Source organism: Canis lupus, chromosome 14 (assembly GCF_011100685.1).
Source record: "Canis lupus familiaris isolate Mischka breed German Shepherd chromosome 14, alternate assembly UU_Cfam_GSD_1.0, whole genome shotgun sequence".
Lineage (NCBI taxonomy): Eukaryota > Metazoa > Chordata > Mammalia > Carnivora > Canidae > Canis > Canis lupus.
Window position 1 is genome coordinate 36,598,288 of NC_049235.1, and position 14,684 is coordinate 36,612,971.

A 14,684-nucleotide genomic window follows, 5' to 3' on the forward strand; every position below is an offset into this window, starting at 1 on the left:
AAAAGATGGCATAGGAGAAACATAACCAAATTAAAATTATGATTCAGAAAAAGGGAGAAAGGAAAATCTGCTGTGGTCACTGGTCTGCAGCAATATGAAATTCCATGAGGCAGAAATAGAAACTTCTTTTCCTGGAAGTTTCTGGGGGCCTTCAATTCTGCTTTCTAGGACACTCCTTCTGGAGCCTCTAGTATTGCTTCCTGGGAGCTTCCTTCTAGTCTCTGGTCTCACCCTCAATATGCCTTAGGGAACCCGGGGGAGCTGCTGACATTTCATGGCTTATATCCTGTTAGTAGCACAAGTCTCAGTTTTCTTCAGGAGAAAAATGTCTTTTCCTGTTTCCATAATCTTTTCCTTACTTCCCTCTTCTGGACTATCCTTGACACAATAGGAAAGAAAATGCTACAATACCTTTCTTTTTTATCATTCTAGTTTTGAGTAAAACTCTGATTTTACCTTTTAATATATTTGCTTCTTACAGGAAGAAGAAAACATCAATTCAAACTTCTCTATTACAATTCATCTGTCAATCTCAAAAAACCTTAATACATTTTACTCAAAAACCTTTGTTGAGCACCTACCACATGTGATATACTAAGGATCCCAGGTCCAAGGAGATCCTGGTCCCCATCTTGGTGTGGTAGTTACAGGGTATATAATTGACACCACTTATCAAAAATATACATTTAAGATCTTTTTAATTGTATGTAAAACATACCTCAATAGAAATGGAGTCATTCAAGGAAAGATAATACAATGTTTAAGGTTTATTGTAGTATACATAGTAATTTCAAATAAGTTAAATTTAGAATGTGAATGTGACTACTCCATGTGCTGTTGTGTACCCGCGGGATATTGGGTAAAGTGTATGGGCCCTCTGTGGAACTTGAAATGTTAACATTTTGTAGATGTTGTAATTGTCTATTGTATCATCTCATCAGTTGCAAAAATTATTTTTAAATGTGCCATGTTATCAGTACTAGGATCATAAGTTTTTAGTTAGCAACTCTAGGTTCTAATGTGATTTAGGGGAAATGACCCAAGCCTGTTTCATCTGCAAAACAGAAAGAATGCCCTACTTGACAGGATTATTGTGGCGACTGAATAAGTGCCAAGTCATAGCCAACACTCCCTTTCCCATGTTAACCTCCTTCCAACATCTTTTGATGTCAAGTCCTTGGCCAGCACTATGTTACTAATTCTGGGTAACAGAAAAATACTGACTAGTCCTTTACAACGATCCATATTATGTAAGTTTCCAGTTCTCAAAGCATTTTAACTTAATACATACAATCCTACAATTCTTTCATTATTCTTTTGAGTATATACCATTACTAGGACCTGTGCTAGCCTCTAAAGCTACAAATACAGTTCTGCATTTATGAAGTTTACATTCTAGGAGTGAGAGCCAAGATTATTTACATGCACACAGATGGGTTAAAAGTTCTCCAAAAAAAGTGAGATGAAAATAAGGAAGTGATGGGGAAACAGACAAGTGTAGAGTTTGCTATTTTACAAACTCTCTTCTGAAAGAAGCCCTCTCTGTCAAAGTTACATCTGGGCAGAGATTAAAGAGAGGAAGCCAGGCATGCGGACATCTGGGAGAAGAGTTCCAGCAGAGAGAAGAGCAACTCAGACACTAAAGTTAAGTACACGTCTGGCCTTACTGAGGAACGAGAAGAGATCAAAACAGCAAGAGTGGAAGTGAACATGGAGGGAAGAATCCTAGGCAATGAAGAGATCAAAGATGTGTGAGACCAGATTACAGTCTTATAGGTCACAGGAAGTAAAAATTCAGAATTTATTCCCAGTGATAGGAAGCCACTGGAAAGTTCTGATGGGGTGTGATTTTAAAAGGATCACGCTAGGGCATCTGGGTAGCTCAGTCATTAAAGTGTCCGACTCTTGATATCAGCTTGGGTCTTGATCTCAGGGTTGTGAGTTCAAGCCCTGTGTTGGGCTCCATGCTGGGCGTGGAGCTTACATAAAGTATAAAAAAATAAAGTGTTTAATTAAAATGAGAAGGTCACTGTGGATATTATGTAGAAAAGACTTTAAATGTATAGGAGAAGGAGGAAGGCTTCTTTGAGTCTAGGGCATCAGCTCTCAAACCTGAATTGTGTCAGTCTTCCAGAAGACTTGCTAAAACATACTGAACACACAAAAAGGCGTACACAACTGTAGCAGCTTTATTCCTAAAAGCTAAAAACTGCGAACACAGATGTCCTCCATGTACATCCATGGAATACTACTCAGCAATAAAAAGGAATAAGGTGACACACACAACCTAAGTGACTCTACAAATAAATAGGCGAAGTGAAAAAAGCCAATCTCAAAAGGTTATTTATTAATTCCATGCATATAACTTTCTTGCAATGACAAAGTTAAAGAAATGGACAACAGAGTACTAGTTGCCAGGGGCTAGGGATGGGGGTGGGGTGTGGGTGAGGAGGGTTGGCTACCAAAGGGCAACATGAGGCATCCACAGAGTGATGGAAAAATTGACTCACCAATAATCAATACCCTGATACTGCACTGATAATTTTACAAGTCATCATTGAGGGAAACTAGGTAAAGGTACACAGATCTTTCTGTAACATTTCTTACACTGCATGCAACTCCAGGACCATCTGGAAATACTAAGTTAATTCAAAGTAACAGTTGAAGTAATTAAATCATAGAAACCACTAGGCCTCACCCGTTTCCAGACATGAAAACATACAACAAGTTTCTAGGTGATGCTAGTCTGGCAACAGCTATGAGAAGCAATTTAGAAAAGAACACCTTGGGGCAAGTCTTATTCCTATTTTGTAGAAGAAACTGAAGCCTCAAGATTAAGTGAATTCACCAAAGGCTAGAAACTGAGTGGCAGAACCAGACCTTAAACCAGATCCTATCAGGTCAGTACTTTTGCCTGAGCAAATCAAGATCAGGAATAATCTTAATTATAAGGACTCTCCAGTGTCTAGCACAGAAGAAAACAATGCTTCTTGAGTAGGACTGCACTGCTTTAAAAACGAAAATTCAATAAAACATAGCTTAATTGTAAACATCTCACAAACTTTAAGATACACACATGCAAGTGTGTACTAGTCTTAGCTCTTACCTACGCTTTGAACAAGTGCTTAAACTCTTGTCCCTTAGCTTCCTCAGATGGGAGATCAAGGAACTGGTCTCTTCCTACCCAACTCTGGATTTCTCACTGTAAAATCTCCTGGGTTTTTAGACAGCTCCAAATGAACTCTCAATGAACACAAAACCAGTTGTTTGCTATCCATGGTAGTATTTTATCAAAATGGGTATCTGACAGTTTTTATTTCTCAATCTCAATTTCTGAAAATCCTGAGCAAAAAAGAGAAGTTAATGTGCACCACAATTCTAAGAAGTTCACAAACAACACTAAAATTTAGCCATGGGGGGTGGGGGGTAGGGTGAGGGGGCACATTCTTAAGCTAGTTTATGGAATTTAAAAACTGCTAAGAGTTTTTAGGAAAATCATTAAGTGCCTAGATTCATAGAGATGTTGAAGCAATTACATCAAGTGCTTGCCAAAAATGACTTTCCTGCAGTTAGCTCTCTGGAATTCCACTTTAAAATCTCCTTATGCAATAAGCCTCAATAGTCTCCTACGTCTCCATGGTAAAGTTAACAAAACTTGAGGAAATAGGCTTAAATAGCTGAAGGGTTTTACATCAGAAATAAGGAAGAATTTTTGGGAATGATAGCCCTGTCACCTGAGATTACATTCATGATCATTCTCTAATTAAATACCGCCTGTTTAAAACATTCAAGTCAACAGGCTCCTCCCAAATCCTATCATATCTGGTTTCAGGCCTACTTTCCTACATGAATTACAATTCTCAAAACTAAATAAATAGAGCTATTTTGTTAGATTTACGGAAAAAGCTAAATAAAAATAGGCTTCAAATACAGTTAATGGTCCAGGAAACCAGTACTGAAAACTAATTCCCATTAACTGCTTTAGTAGAAAGTGCTACTATTCTATGTAACTATCCATGGCTCTTGCCCAGACAGGTCTAATTTCCAAACAGCAGTGAGGGAAATCTTAGACGTATTTAACTGACAAATAAATCAGACCCACAACTCCCCAAAGCCATTCCCATCTCTACCAACAGAGCCAGAGAATCCATTTCTTTCAGTTAACAACTTTACTCCAGGGACATGCAGGAAGTAAGGGCCAGCTCACCAAACTGAGAACCGTCTATATTCTTACTACCTTAGAAAATCCCAGAGGTTATTAATTCAATGCAAAAGGAAAATGGAATCTACATGTTAAGTGAATGGCCAGGAATTAACTTGAAAGTTCTATTTTTTAGGGTAGCATCTAGGCATATATATAAATTCACTGTTTTGAAAAAGACAAAAGGCTAAATTTTTACCTAATAGTCCATTATGTTTCATTCAAAAAGGACTCAAGACATAACATTGTTAAAAACATTTATTTTGATACAGTCTATGATAAATAAGTCAGTAGAAGTTCCACTCTTGCCACAGATTCATCTGAGAAGAGCCCTGTGCCATTCAACCTGGTGAATGTCTGAACGGTGTCCCATCTCTTATCCCAGCCAGAGCGCACACCTTCCATGTTGTTCCTGTCCATTGATTGCTTCCAAATCCAGGTGACCTTTATCCCCAAAGTAAGCTAAAATGTTTGTGAAGAGGAGAAATAAATTAAACCCCAAAGTAAAAGCTTAAACGGTTTAAGAATTAGAAGATTATATACATTTACATTTGTGTTTACTCATCTATCAAATTCAGAGATACTAGGCAAGGATTGATCTCATTGAGCAAATAAAGAAAGATATATACTTAAATACAGGTTTGTTACTTTTGAGTGTGATTACCTATTATAAACACAAAGGAAAATGTAAGTTGAGGTCTGTCAAAAGATAAATGATTAATGATTTTCATTAACATGAAGGACTGATGAATCCACAATATAAAACTCCATCATTATTAAATACCACATCAGTAAAGCTGAAAATAACATTTACTGAATGCTTCTATGGGTCAGTACTGTATAGGAAGTTCCCAACTCTTCTAACCTTTATTTTAACTACAGGGAAACCATGGCTTTGAGATGGTTACCTATCTTAAGTGGCAGAGTGGGATGTAACCCAGGTGCTTTTTTTTTTTTTTAAGTAGGGTCCACACCCAGCATGGAGCCCAATAAGGGGCTTGAACTCATGACCCTGAGATCAGGGTCCTGAGATTAGATCAAGAGTGGGATGCTTAACCGACTGAGGCACCCAGGCACCCCTGACCCAGGTGCTCTTAACCATTACAACAAACATCCCAGGAGCAATTACTAGCCTTAATTTCAGCCTCAAATAAATCTTACTTCAAACATTCTGGCCAAATTCCTAAACCATATCCTAACTAACACGACTCTGGAGGAAGACTAGAGGTGTTTTATTTCTAAGTCTTGCTGATTAAAAATGTGGTTGCTAGTAATATGACATGTAAAATAAAACTGCATTACAAAATAACTTGAATATTCTATGAAGTTTTTTTTTTAAGTATTTCCCTTTGCCTAGGAAAAAGCCAAACACTCATCTATTTCTAATTCTCAAAAGTATATTAAAATCTTCCATTAAACCTCAAATATTTGTGCATATGGTTGATATAAAAATGAACTTTTCATCTATGAAAGTCTCCTTCTCAGTGGTAATGAGCATTCAAAATAAAGAAAACAGATCTTCCTTGGCCTTACATAGACAATGGGAACAATGATTCTCTTAGTTAACCTCAGTGTTCATGTATTTTGTCTAAATAATGTTTTACTAATTACTCCTCCATGTTTGTTAAAGTATTGCATTTTGTGTATGGAGTCATTTCAACCAACATTTGCTGACCACATAGAAGGTGCCATCTGGGTGAAAGAGGACAGACACTAAGACCAATGTGGTTCTAACTCCTAGGAACCCAACAATTTAGCAAGGGAAGCAGACAAGTAAATCATGAGCTAATATTTAGATAAGTATTATACAAATAAATTTATGCACAAACAACAAACTTGACATTAATGAATAATAAATTCTATATTAATAAAACATTTATATTAATAGTAATCCTAGCAGATATGTCCTAGCAGTTTTGTCCCTTTCAGGGTCCAGTACAGGTAAGCCAGGAAGGCCTCTCTAGTCAGTTTCCACAACACAAGCAGCATGGTATATGAAATTCTAAAACTGAACAACCCTTTCCAGGCACTCTATCAATTCTCCCCTAAATCTCAAATACCACTGGAAGAAAACTAGAAGATGCCCCTAATGACGGAAAAGAATGAAAAAGCACACCAGAGAGGACAGAGCACTACTAATAAGGTGTATGGTGAAGAAATGAAAACGCAGGGGGTGGCTTCTCCATCCAGAATGCAACTTTGAAGGGTCAACTCTTCGTGGGATAACTGAAGCCAAAAAAAGGTACAATAAAAAGTCACATTCTAGTCCTACCTCTGGATCCTCAGCCACCTGGGGCACAAAAATGCTATTTCCCATCTTGCAGATCCTATCTAAAAGTCCTACCAAAAGATGCAATGTGATATTAATTCCTGTCCAAAAAAACACCAAGAGGTCAGAGGCAATTAATTAAGTTAATCCAACTCTTTCTTGTTGGCAGCTACTTTAGGTGCTTACAGGACAAAATGTAATGTAAATCAACAACAAGCATAAGTAAGGCAGAGAATGATGCACACAAACAAGTATTCAGAGAGTTTTCAGCTAGAAGGGGGAAAAGATTTAAGGAAGTGATGACATTTGAGATTGGGCTTTTCTAGACATAGGTTTTCACCAACCTATGGAAACAAGAGAAAGAGCATTCCAGGTTAAGGGAGCACAAGCATTGGGATAAAGGCATGAAAATACGTGGTTTATTCTGCGGCAGCATGCAGTATATGGTAGCTGGAACAAGTTCTCACAGAAGAAAGAAGTGAGGTAAAGAAGATGACACAGAAAAGATTAAAAATTAGCAGTTAATTGTTCACTTGCCAAATACTCATAACACTTTATATACAATATTTTTATTCAATCCTCATGAATACTTTATGAAGTGAATATTATACCCAACTTACAAAAAAGGAAACTTCACTCCAGAAAGGCTAATGGCCTCTTGGGAAAAGGTATTAGATGATAATTTCCAGTACCTGGAAAATGTTCACATTACTTGACCAGGTAGTCCCTTCTCTGATGTTTCCTAAGGTAAGAAATCCCTATGAAAAGAACTGCTCTCAGGTCATCTGGCTAGTAAATAGCAGATACATTACCTCAAGTCCCCATTTTACAGTTCAAAAGGGAGAGGCTAAGAAAAAGAAACATAGTGGAGATCTCTGAAAGCAGTTTTAAGAAGCCACACCACAAATGGTTAAAGGGAGAGGAAAGTGAAGAAAAGCAGCAGCAAATTACTAAAGAATGTTATCAGGGAAAAAGAGAGTAACTACAGAAATGAACAAATTGAGGGGCTCCTGGCTGGCTCAGTCATTACAGCATGTGATTCTTAATCTCAGGGTTTTAAGTTCAAGCCCCACATTGGGTGTAGATATTACTTAAAAACAAAATCTTAGAAATGGACAAGTCGAGGGCACATACACTAGAAACTTATAAGAAAAACCCCTTCCTCTGATAAAGGAGAGGTCAGTTAGACAGAGCGGGTGAAGGAAAATTCCTATCAGATGCCACCACGATAAGAAAAGAGGTAAGATTATCTGGGAAAGCCCACAGGACCCAGTGGAAAGAGTGTAGACTTTGGAGACAGATATACTTCACCACCTATCAATTAGGTGACCTGCTCTGAAGTACTGAAGTGACAACTAGAGATACTGTATATAAAGCACCTAAAACAGTTAACTATGAAAAGTACCTGTTATAAGTATTACTATTACTTTCTGCCCATTCTAGAAAAAAAAAGTGGCTTAGAGTAGGAATCTGAAGAAACAGAAAACCTAGAAGAGCCAATGCAAAGTCTATTAGGGCAATCCAAAAGAAAGATCTGTAAGACAGAGGGTCAAGATGAAATCACATAGCACCTGTACAGGTCCTGGTCACCAACGTGACATAAATATCAGTCTTTCCTACAAAGCAAACCTGCCTGTTTCTGATTATATATATGTATGTACATATAGACACATACACATACAGCTTTCACAAGTATACATATATACATACACTTGTGAGTACATGAATATGTATGGTGTGTGTGTAAAATTTTCACAAGTGCTTATCCAACACTGTCAAGACTGTTTCTGAGAAAGAAATCTGACAATGCATTTTCAGAGTCATAAATGTTTATATACTTTGACTTACTATACCCATGAGAATTTATAAGGAAATAAATCAAAACCTATAAAATCTATCTAAATATCCATTGTACTGTTATGTAAACTGAAAAACTGAAAAACCTAAGTGATCAACAAAAGTTAAAAACATGGGATACCAACTGTAGTTTTAGGTGAAGAAAACAAAATCCTACATATTCTTGTTAGAATGATCTAAAAGACTGTACTTACCTGAATGAGAAAACAGAACTATGGATAATTAAAGAGTTCATTCACCTCTCAAAATGGTAGGATGATTAGTTTTTTCTTGTAAATATGTTTCATTACAGTTACAATGTGGTAGAGTAAGTACAAAGTAGGAAGGAGATAGAAAGCAATTAACCTAATAACAAAAGCTAAACTGTTCTGCAAACTGCTGCAGTTTCCCAACAGCCCAAAACTATACTGACTAGTACAGCCCCATTACAATGCCTACAACTATGATTCTTGCTTCCCAGTGATCTAATAATTGAACTAATTTACTAAGTACTAATAAATGAATATTTGCCCTGAAATATTTCTTTGTAAGAGCAGTACCTCAAAACAGTCGGTTCGGGCATTCCAGGGTCTGCACCTCTCTTGAATCCTGGGGTAGAGGGGGAAGGAGAGAGAAACAGAATAAATTATAACTTAAAAACCCTAGCAGACATAACATTTATAATCGTTTCTCTTCAACCTACAGTAGCTAGAATGATCTACTAAATCTAAATTTACCTGTGTGCTACAGAACAGTCTTGTTTTGTTTTGTTTTTAAGATTTTATTTATTTATTCATGAGCAGCACACAGAGAAAGCCATAGACACAGGCAGAGGGAGAAGCAGGCTCTGCAGGGAGCCCGACGTGGGACTCGATCCCAGGACCCCAGGATCACACCCTGGGCCGAAGGCAGATACTCAGCCGCTGAGCCACCCAGACATCCCTAGTCTTGAATTTTAACTAGAGTATGAGATTATGTCCAGGACTAATCAGTAGGGAGGACGAATAACCTTATTCTTATATAATTGTGTATATATTAGCACCATAGCCCAGAGCATACACTTTCATTCTTAGTCATTACCCAGAAAAAAGATGACACAGCTACCAAACTATACTGGATATAAAAACTACAAAGAGCAAAAAAGACTTTTTTAAAACTACACTTTTAATAAACAATTGAGGATACCTTATTTTATACCCCACAAACCCCTTTTTATAAAGCAACAAACGTTGGAAGAAAAAAAGAGTGGGAAAAAAAACCAAATTATTGTTTAAAAACCTAATTAAGCCAACACATTTATTACAAGTATGATCATATAAACCTTTTGCCATTTAAAATATATTTACTAATTAACTGGATAACATATGCTAATTTGCTGACTGATCAAAATTAGAGTGCATCAAGAACTGTGGGGGTATGAATTTTTACCCCATTTTCAAGACAACAAATTAGCCTGCCAGTTTCACAGATGCTGGTAGAAGACACAAAATCCTGAGTCAGAAACAAGGGAGAGTTTATTACTCCCAGCAGTAACTATAGTTAAAATGTCATCATTTTTCGATAAAACTTGAGTTTAAGGAACCAGTCTGTTGTAATGGGCAGTGACCACTGTCTCCCCATTGCTCTAAAGGAGATACTATTTTCCTTTTTTTTTTTTTTGAGATACTATTTTCCAAGGCTGTTCACTCCACAAACATCCTTAAGAATATGGAACAAAGGGTGGTAAGAACCTCTGCCTCTTTTCTACAAGATTTGTAGAAATTCAAGACACCATGAAAAATTATCTTCCAGCAGGTGATTCACTAAAATCTTTGTGTTGGTCAGTTTCCAACAGATTCTTTATCATGTCACTGTCTGTTCTACTTTACAGCACTTTATGCGCGTGTACTCCCTGAAGCCCTAAAAGTTATATATAAATCTAAATTACACAAGAAATTCAATCTGCAGTTTTTAAGTTTTTGTGAGAGTGTAGATGGAGAAGAAAAAGAAACTACCTGGGAACTAGGTTAGAAATTAAATTAAATTTCTAGGATGTGAGAAGAAAAAGACAATGATTAACAAGGAAAAAGTACTGAAAAGACAGTTCTAACATTATGGTCAACTGGAGTGGAAGCTAGGTTGAAAATCACGGTAATGGCAGTCCTAAGAACGAGAATACAGCCAGTGTGCACAAAAAGAAAAATAAACTCTAGGGTAGGAAAACCAAACAAACAAACAAACAAACATTCTCTTCAGACCAAAACCCTTGATACACAGAATGTAGCAATCAGCTAGTTTTCTGGCGTAGAAAAGCAATCACAAAAAAAGGGAGAAAGATGGAAAGGTATAGGTCAAGACTTATAGAGCAGCAAAGAAACCAGGGGAACCAAGAAGGCAAGAGCAGGCTATAAAAGGAGCCACACACACAAACAAAGGAAGAGGAGGAGGAACAAAGAAAGGGAAGAATCAGAGTGCCCATATCTTTCTTAGCTAAAAGGAGAGCTGGTCCTAGTGCTTGACAATGAAGCTGGCCCTTCTACCATCAAGTAAACACTTGAGGGGTGGGGGAGGAGATGGGGGAACACAGCCTGCAAGAAGAGCAGGCTATCATAATTACCTGGTCCAATCCTGGACACTTATACAAAGTCGCTAAGATCTTGGAGGTTAATGCTTTAAAAGGGGGAGAGGGGTTGAAATGGATGGGAAAAAAAGGATCTTTTTTAAGTCCTCATAGAAGTCCCCAGATAATCCGATGGTTTGCGAATTTCATGGGGAAACTGAGCCACAGCCACCTGGAAAACATCCGGCATAATCAAAGGCTCCATCAAGATTAAGAGCGACTGTGCTTTACCTGGAACAACGCAGGACACCTAAGACAAATAGGAAGGACTCTTTTAAAGAGTGTGAAATTGAGTCTTAACAAAATTTCAAACTTTGTGCCAACTGACAGCTGGGGCTTTTTCCTTACCACTACTGTTGTACACCTGAAACTAACATAACATTGTGTCTCCTACACTTTGATGGTTCAAGAAATTAAAAATTGCCCATGGCTAGAAATAGGATAAAATCCCAATGTGCAGCCCTATAGGTGAAAATATTTGCCTGGGCCGTCCATTTCTGTTAGGAAGACCGTTAGGTTTGAGGTAGGTGTTAAGGAGAGTAACTACCATGACTTCAAGTGCCTTAACCTCAGATGCGAGGCCTTTTGGCCAAGCGTCTGCGATTTCATATCGTTGGAGCCTTCGCTGTATCCCTGGGGGTTGCAGCTTTCTAGAAGTTTGCTGTGGCCGAACCAAGAAAGAAGGCATATGCAGATTTCTACAGAAATTATGATTCCATGAAAGATTCTGAGGAGATGAAGAAGGCCGATATCTTTCAGAGTGCAAAGTGAATTTGGAATATAAAGAATGTCTTTGGATTGCGTTTCATTGAAGCTTGTCACTGACTGTCCGGGGTCCCTGAGCTAAGAAACACGAACACTGGGTTATGGAATAGTTTCTCTTAATAAACAACTAAAAAATAAAAAAATAAATAAAAAACTTTTCAAAAAAATTTTAAAAAAAAGAAAATATTTGCCTGGCACTTAACAAATCTTTGCGGTACAGCATAGTGGTTAAGAGTATGGTCGGGGTGCCCTGGGTGGCTCATCCCTGGCTTTGGCGCCACCTTCGACCCAGGGCGTGACCCTGGAGACCCGGGATCGGGATCGAGTCCCACGTCGGGCTCCCCGCAGTCTGCTTCTCCCTCTGCCTGTGTCTCTGCCTCTCTCTTTGTGTCTCTCATGAATAAATAAATAAAATCTTAAAGAAAAAAAAAAAAAGGGGTATGGGCCCTGGTGCCCCGTTACTTGAGTTCATAGCTCCCCAGTGAACAGCTCTGTGGCCTTCAGCAAGCAACGAAATTTCTCTGACTCGATTTTCTCACCTATAAAATGGGATCTATGACAAAAATCATCCAAACTGTTCGCCGTACAGCTTCTCAGCTGGCAGAGAGAAATCCAACTCAGACCGTCGCACTCAGGCTCCAAGGCAGCAGCACACCCCCGAGGTCTACAGGCCTCTTTCCACTTAGGACCGACCACCTGAAGAGGGGAGGACAAACGGCCCGACGCCCACCCCCCACCCCCAGTAACCGAGGGAATGAGCCGCTTTCAAACACATCGAGGTCGTCTACGTCTCCCACCTATCCTCACAGGTAGAGATCACCTCCGTTTTACACGTGGAAAAACGGAATGGGAAGGATTACGTGACTTGTCAAAGACCGTTAAGAAACAGTAAAGAACAGAACAGGGGCTCGAACTCCGGTTAGAGCGACCCCCCTGACTAGACAAGCATCCAAGGCCGTGCGCCGCGTGGTCCGGCCTCCCTCTCCCGCCCTGGAAGCCAAAACATGAAGGCGAGGCCTCCACACGCCCTTTCCTCCCGGCTTCTCCCAGGTTCTCCTACTGACCCAGGTAAATCACGAGAGGAATAAAGCCCCAGCGGATGGCAAACTGGCCGCCCTTAAAGAGCTGCTGCAGCCTTTGCTTGGCCTCTTTGCTCAGCTTCACCATGGCGACGGCAAGGGCGGCGCAGCGACAACTCTCTACCCCAGCGGCAGCGTAGGGAACGCCGAACAAGGAAAGAGATGCGCACGCGCCAAACACGGCATTTACGGCAGGAGTCGTGAGCGTCGCCGGCAAAGGTCGTAATTCACTGCCCGACCTGACCCGCCTCAGGCGCCACCTGCGGACGGCGCATGCGTGGCTCATCCCAACCCACCCTCCGTCCCGCGTCTGCTGAAAGTCTGAATTTTACTTTCCTTACGTTTTAGGAATTCGCCTGTTTTGGCTGATTGTGGGATACTGGAGGCAGTGCTCTTGAGCCTCCTTCAGCCTGGAATGCCCTTTCTCTTCCCACAGTATTACCTATTTTTTTTAAGGTGCACCTCCAGGTGTTCCTCGCTTGATGCAGGAGGAACATTAAATTCAAAAGGAGTGTGGGTTTTGTTGGTTTGTTTTGTTTTGTTTTGTTTTGTTTCCGGCCTCTTAGTCTGACTTGCTGTGTAATCTTGGACAAGCTACTTAACCTCTCTCAGTATCGGTTTCTTCAAGTGAAGGCTGAGCTGCAAGGGAGGTTATGATCCATGTTTTCTTGGACTCCTCCAGTGTTTGGTTGTTTTTCTTATTTAACATCATATATTACTTGCCAAACTTTTTTAAAGATTTCATTTATTTATTCATGAGAGACACACACAGAGAGGGGCAGGCTCTGTGCGGGGGGCCTGATGAGGATGTACCCCTAGGAAGTCTGTTACTGAGGGATAGGACCTGGCCATTGGGTTGCCGTTGAAGTTTCCCAAGTGATTCTCATGTGTAGCCAGAGTTCTCAGCTTGTGATTCAGTAACTGCCTGACCACTGTTGTTATTTGAGCTTTTGACCCTATCCTAGGACTTCTTGATCTCTAAGGGTGTAGGAGATTTCTAAGGCCTTGTCCCTGAAGGCTTTCCTGGATTATCCCCAAGATCCATTATGACATTTCAGTGCCCAGTGGCACTGAAAATTTCACGTGGCTTTATGGCTATTCCTGTACTTGGCTCATCTTCATGATAATAACCTGTGAATTCTACGCCTGTCACTGTGTTAAGTGTTTCAAACACAACAGTTCATTTTAATCCTTGAAAGAATTTAAGATTGCATTGCATTAAACTTGCTTCACTAATTACTGTAAAGAGAAATATATGTAATATATATATATATATATATATATATTATATATATATTAGTCCCCATCTTACAGATAAGGAAACTGTCATCTTTTTATCCAAATGCCTGATACATAGTAAGGATACATTTCTTTCAGTTAGGCTAAACAAAACCAAAGTCATTTGCCTTCATCAAACATTCATTGAGCCTTACTGTATGCTAGGAACTAGAGATAGAAGATTTTTGTTTAAAGGCATTGCCCTTAAAAGAAAAAAAGAAAGCAGAAAGAAAGAAAGAAAGAAAGAAAGAAAGAAAGAAAGAAAGAAAGGAAAGAAAGAAAGGAAAGAAAGAAAGAAAGAAAGAAAGAAAGAAAGAAAGAAAGAAAGAAAGAAAGAAAGAAAGAAAGAAAGAAAGAAAGAAGAAAGAAAGAAAGAAAAAGAAAGAAAAAGAAAGGCAGGCATTGCCCTTAAGAATTTAATGTTTGGGTGGAAAAGACCGGAGTAAATAGATGATTGCAATGCAAAGTGAATGTGCTAAGTTTTATAATAAAATGATACACAACATATGATGGGAAGGCAGATGAATTTTAGGAAGGGAGAGCTAGCATTGTGAACTGAGAGGATCAGAAAAAACTTCATAGAGAGGATGGAACCTAGCTGACCTTGATGAGTTTACAGGTCCAGAAATTTCAATTTTATCTATTGAAGTAAAGACT

At 39.0% G+C, this 14,684-nt stretch overlaps 1 protein-coding gene across 1 annotated transcript; it reads right to left on the reverse strand.

Moving 5' to 3' along the window:
• Positions 1-4,441: 4,441 nt before the first annotated feature.
• Positions 4,442-12,920, reverse strand: TOMM7 (translocase of outer mitochondrial membrane 7). The gene is made up of 3 exons (XM_038557082.1): positions 12,735-12,920; positions 8,867-8,915; positions 4,442-4,663 (listed from the first exon to the last, which is right to left on the reverse strand). The coding sequence occupies exons 1-3, from the start codon at positions 12,835-12,837 to the stop codon at positions 4,648-4,650; spliced, it is 168 nt and encodes a 55-aa protein (XP_038413010.1). The 5' UTR covers positions 12,838-12,920; the 3' UTR covers positions 4,442-4,647.
• Positions 12,921-14,684: the final 1,764 nt, after the last annotated feature.

Coding starts and splice junctions, on each gene's coding strand:
- TOMM7 (XM_038557082.1), bottom strand. CDS start 12,837: ATGGTGAAGCTGAGCAAAGAGGCCAAGCAAAGGCTGCAGCAGCTCTTT. Junction 8,916..12,734: donor TCCTCTCGTGATTTACCTGG/GTCAGTAGGAGA, acceptor CCTCTACCCCAG/GATTCAAGAGAGGTGCAGAC.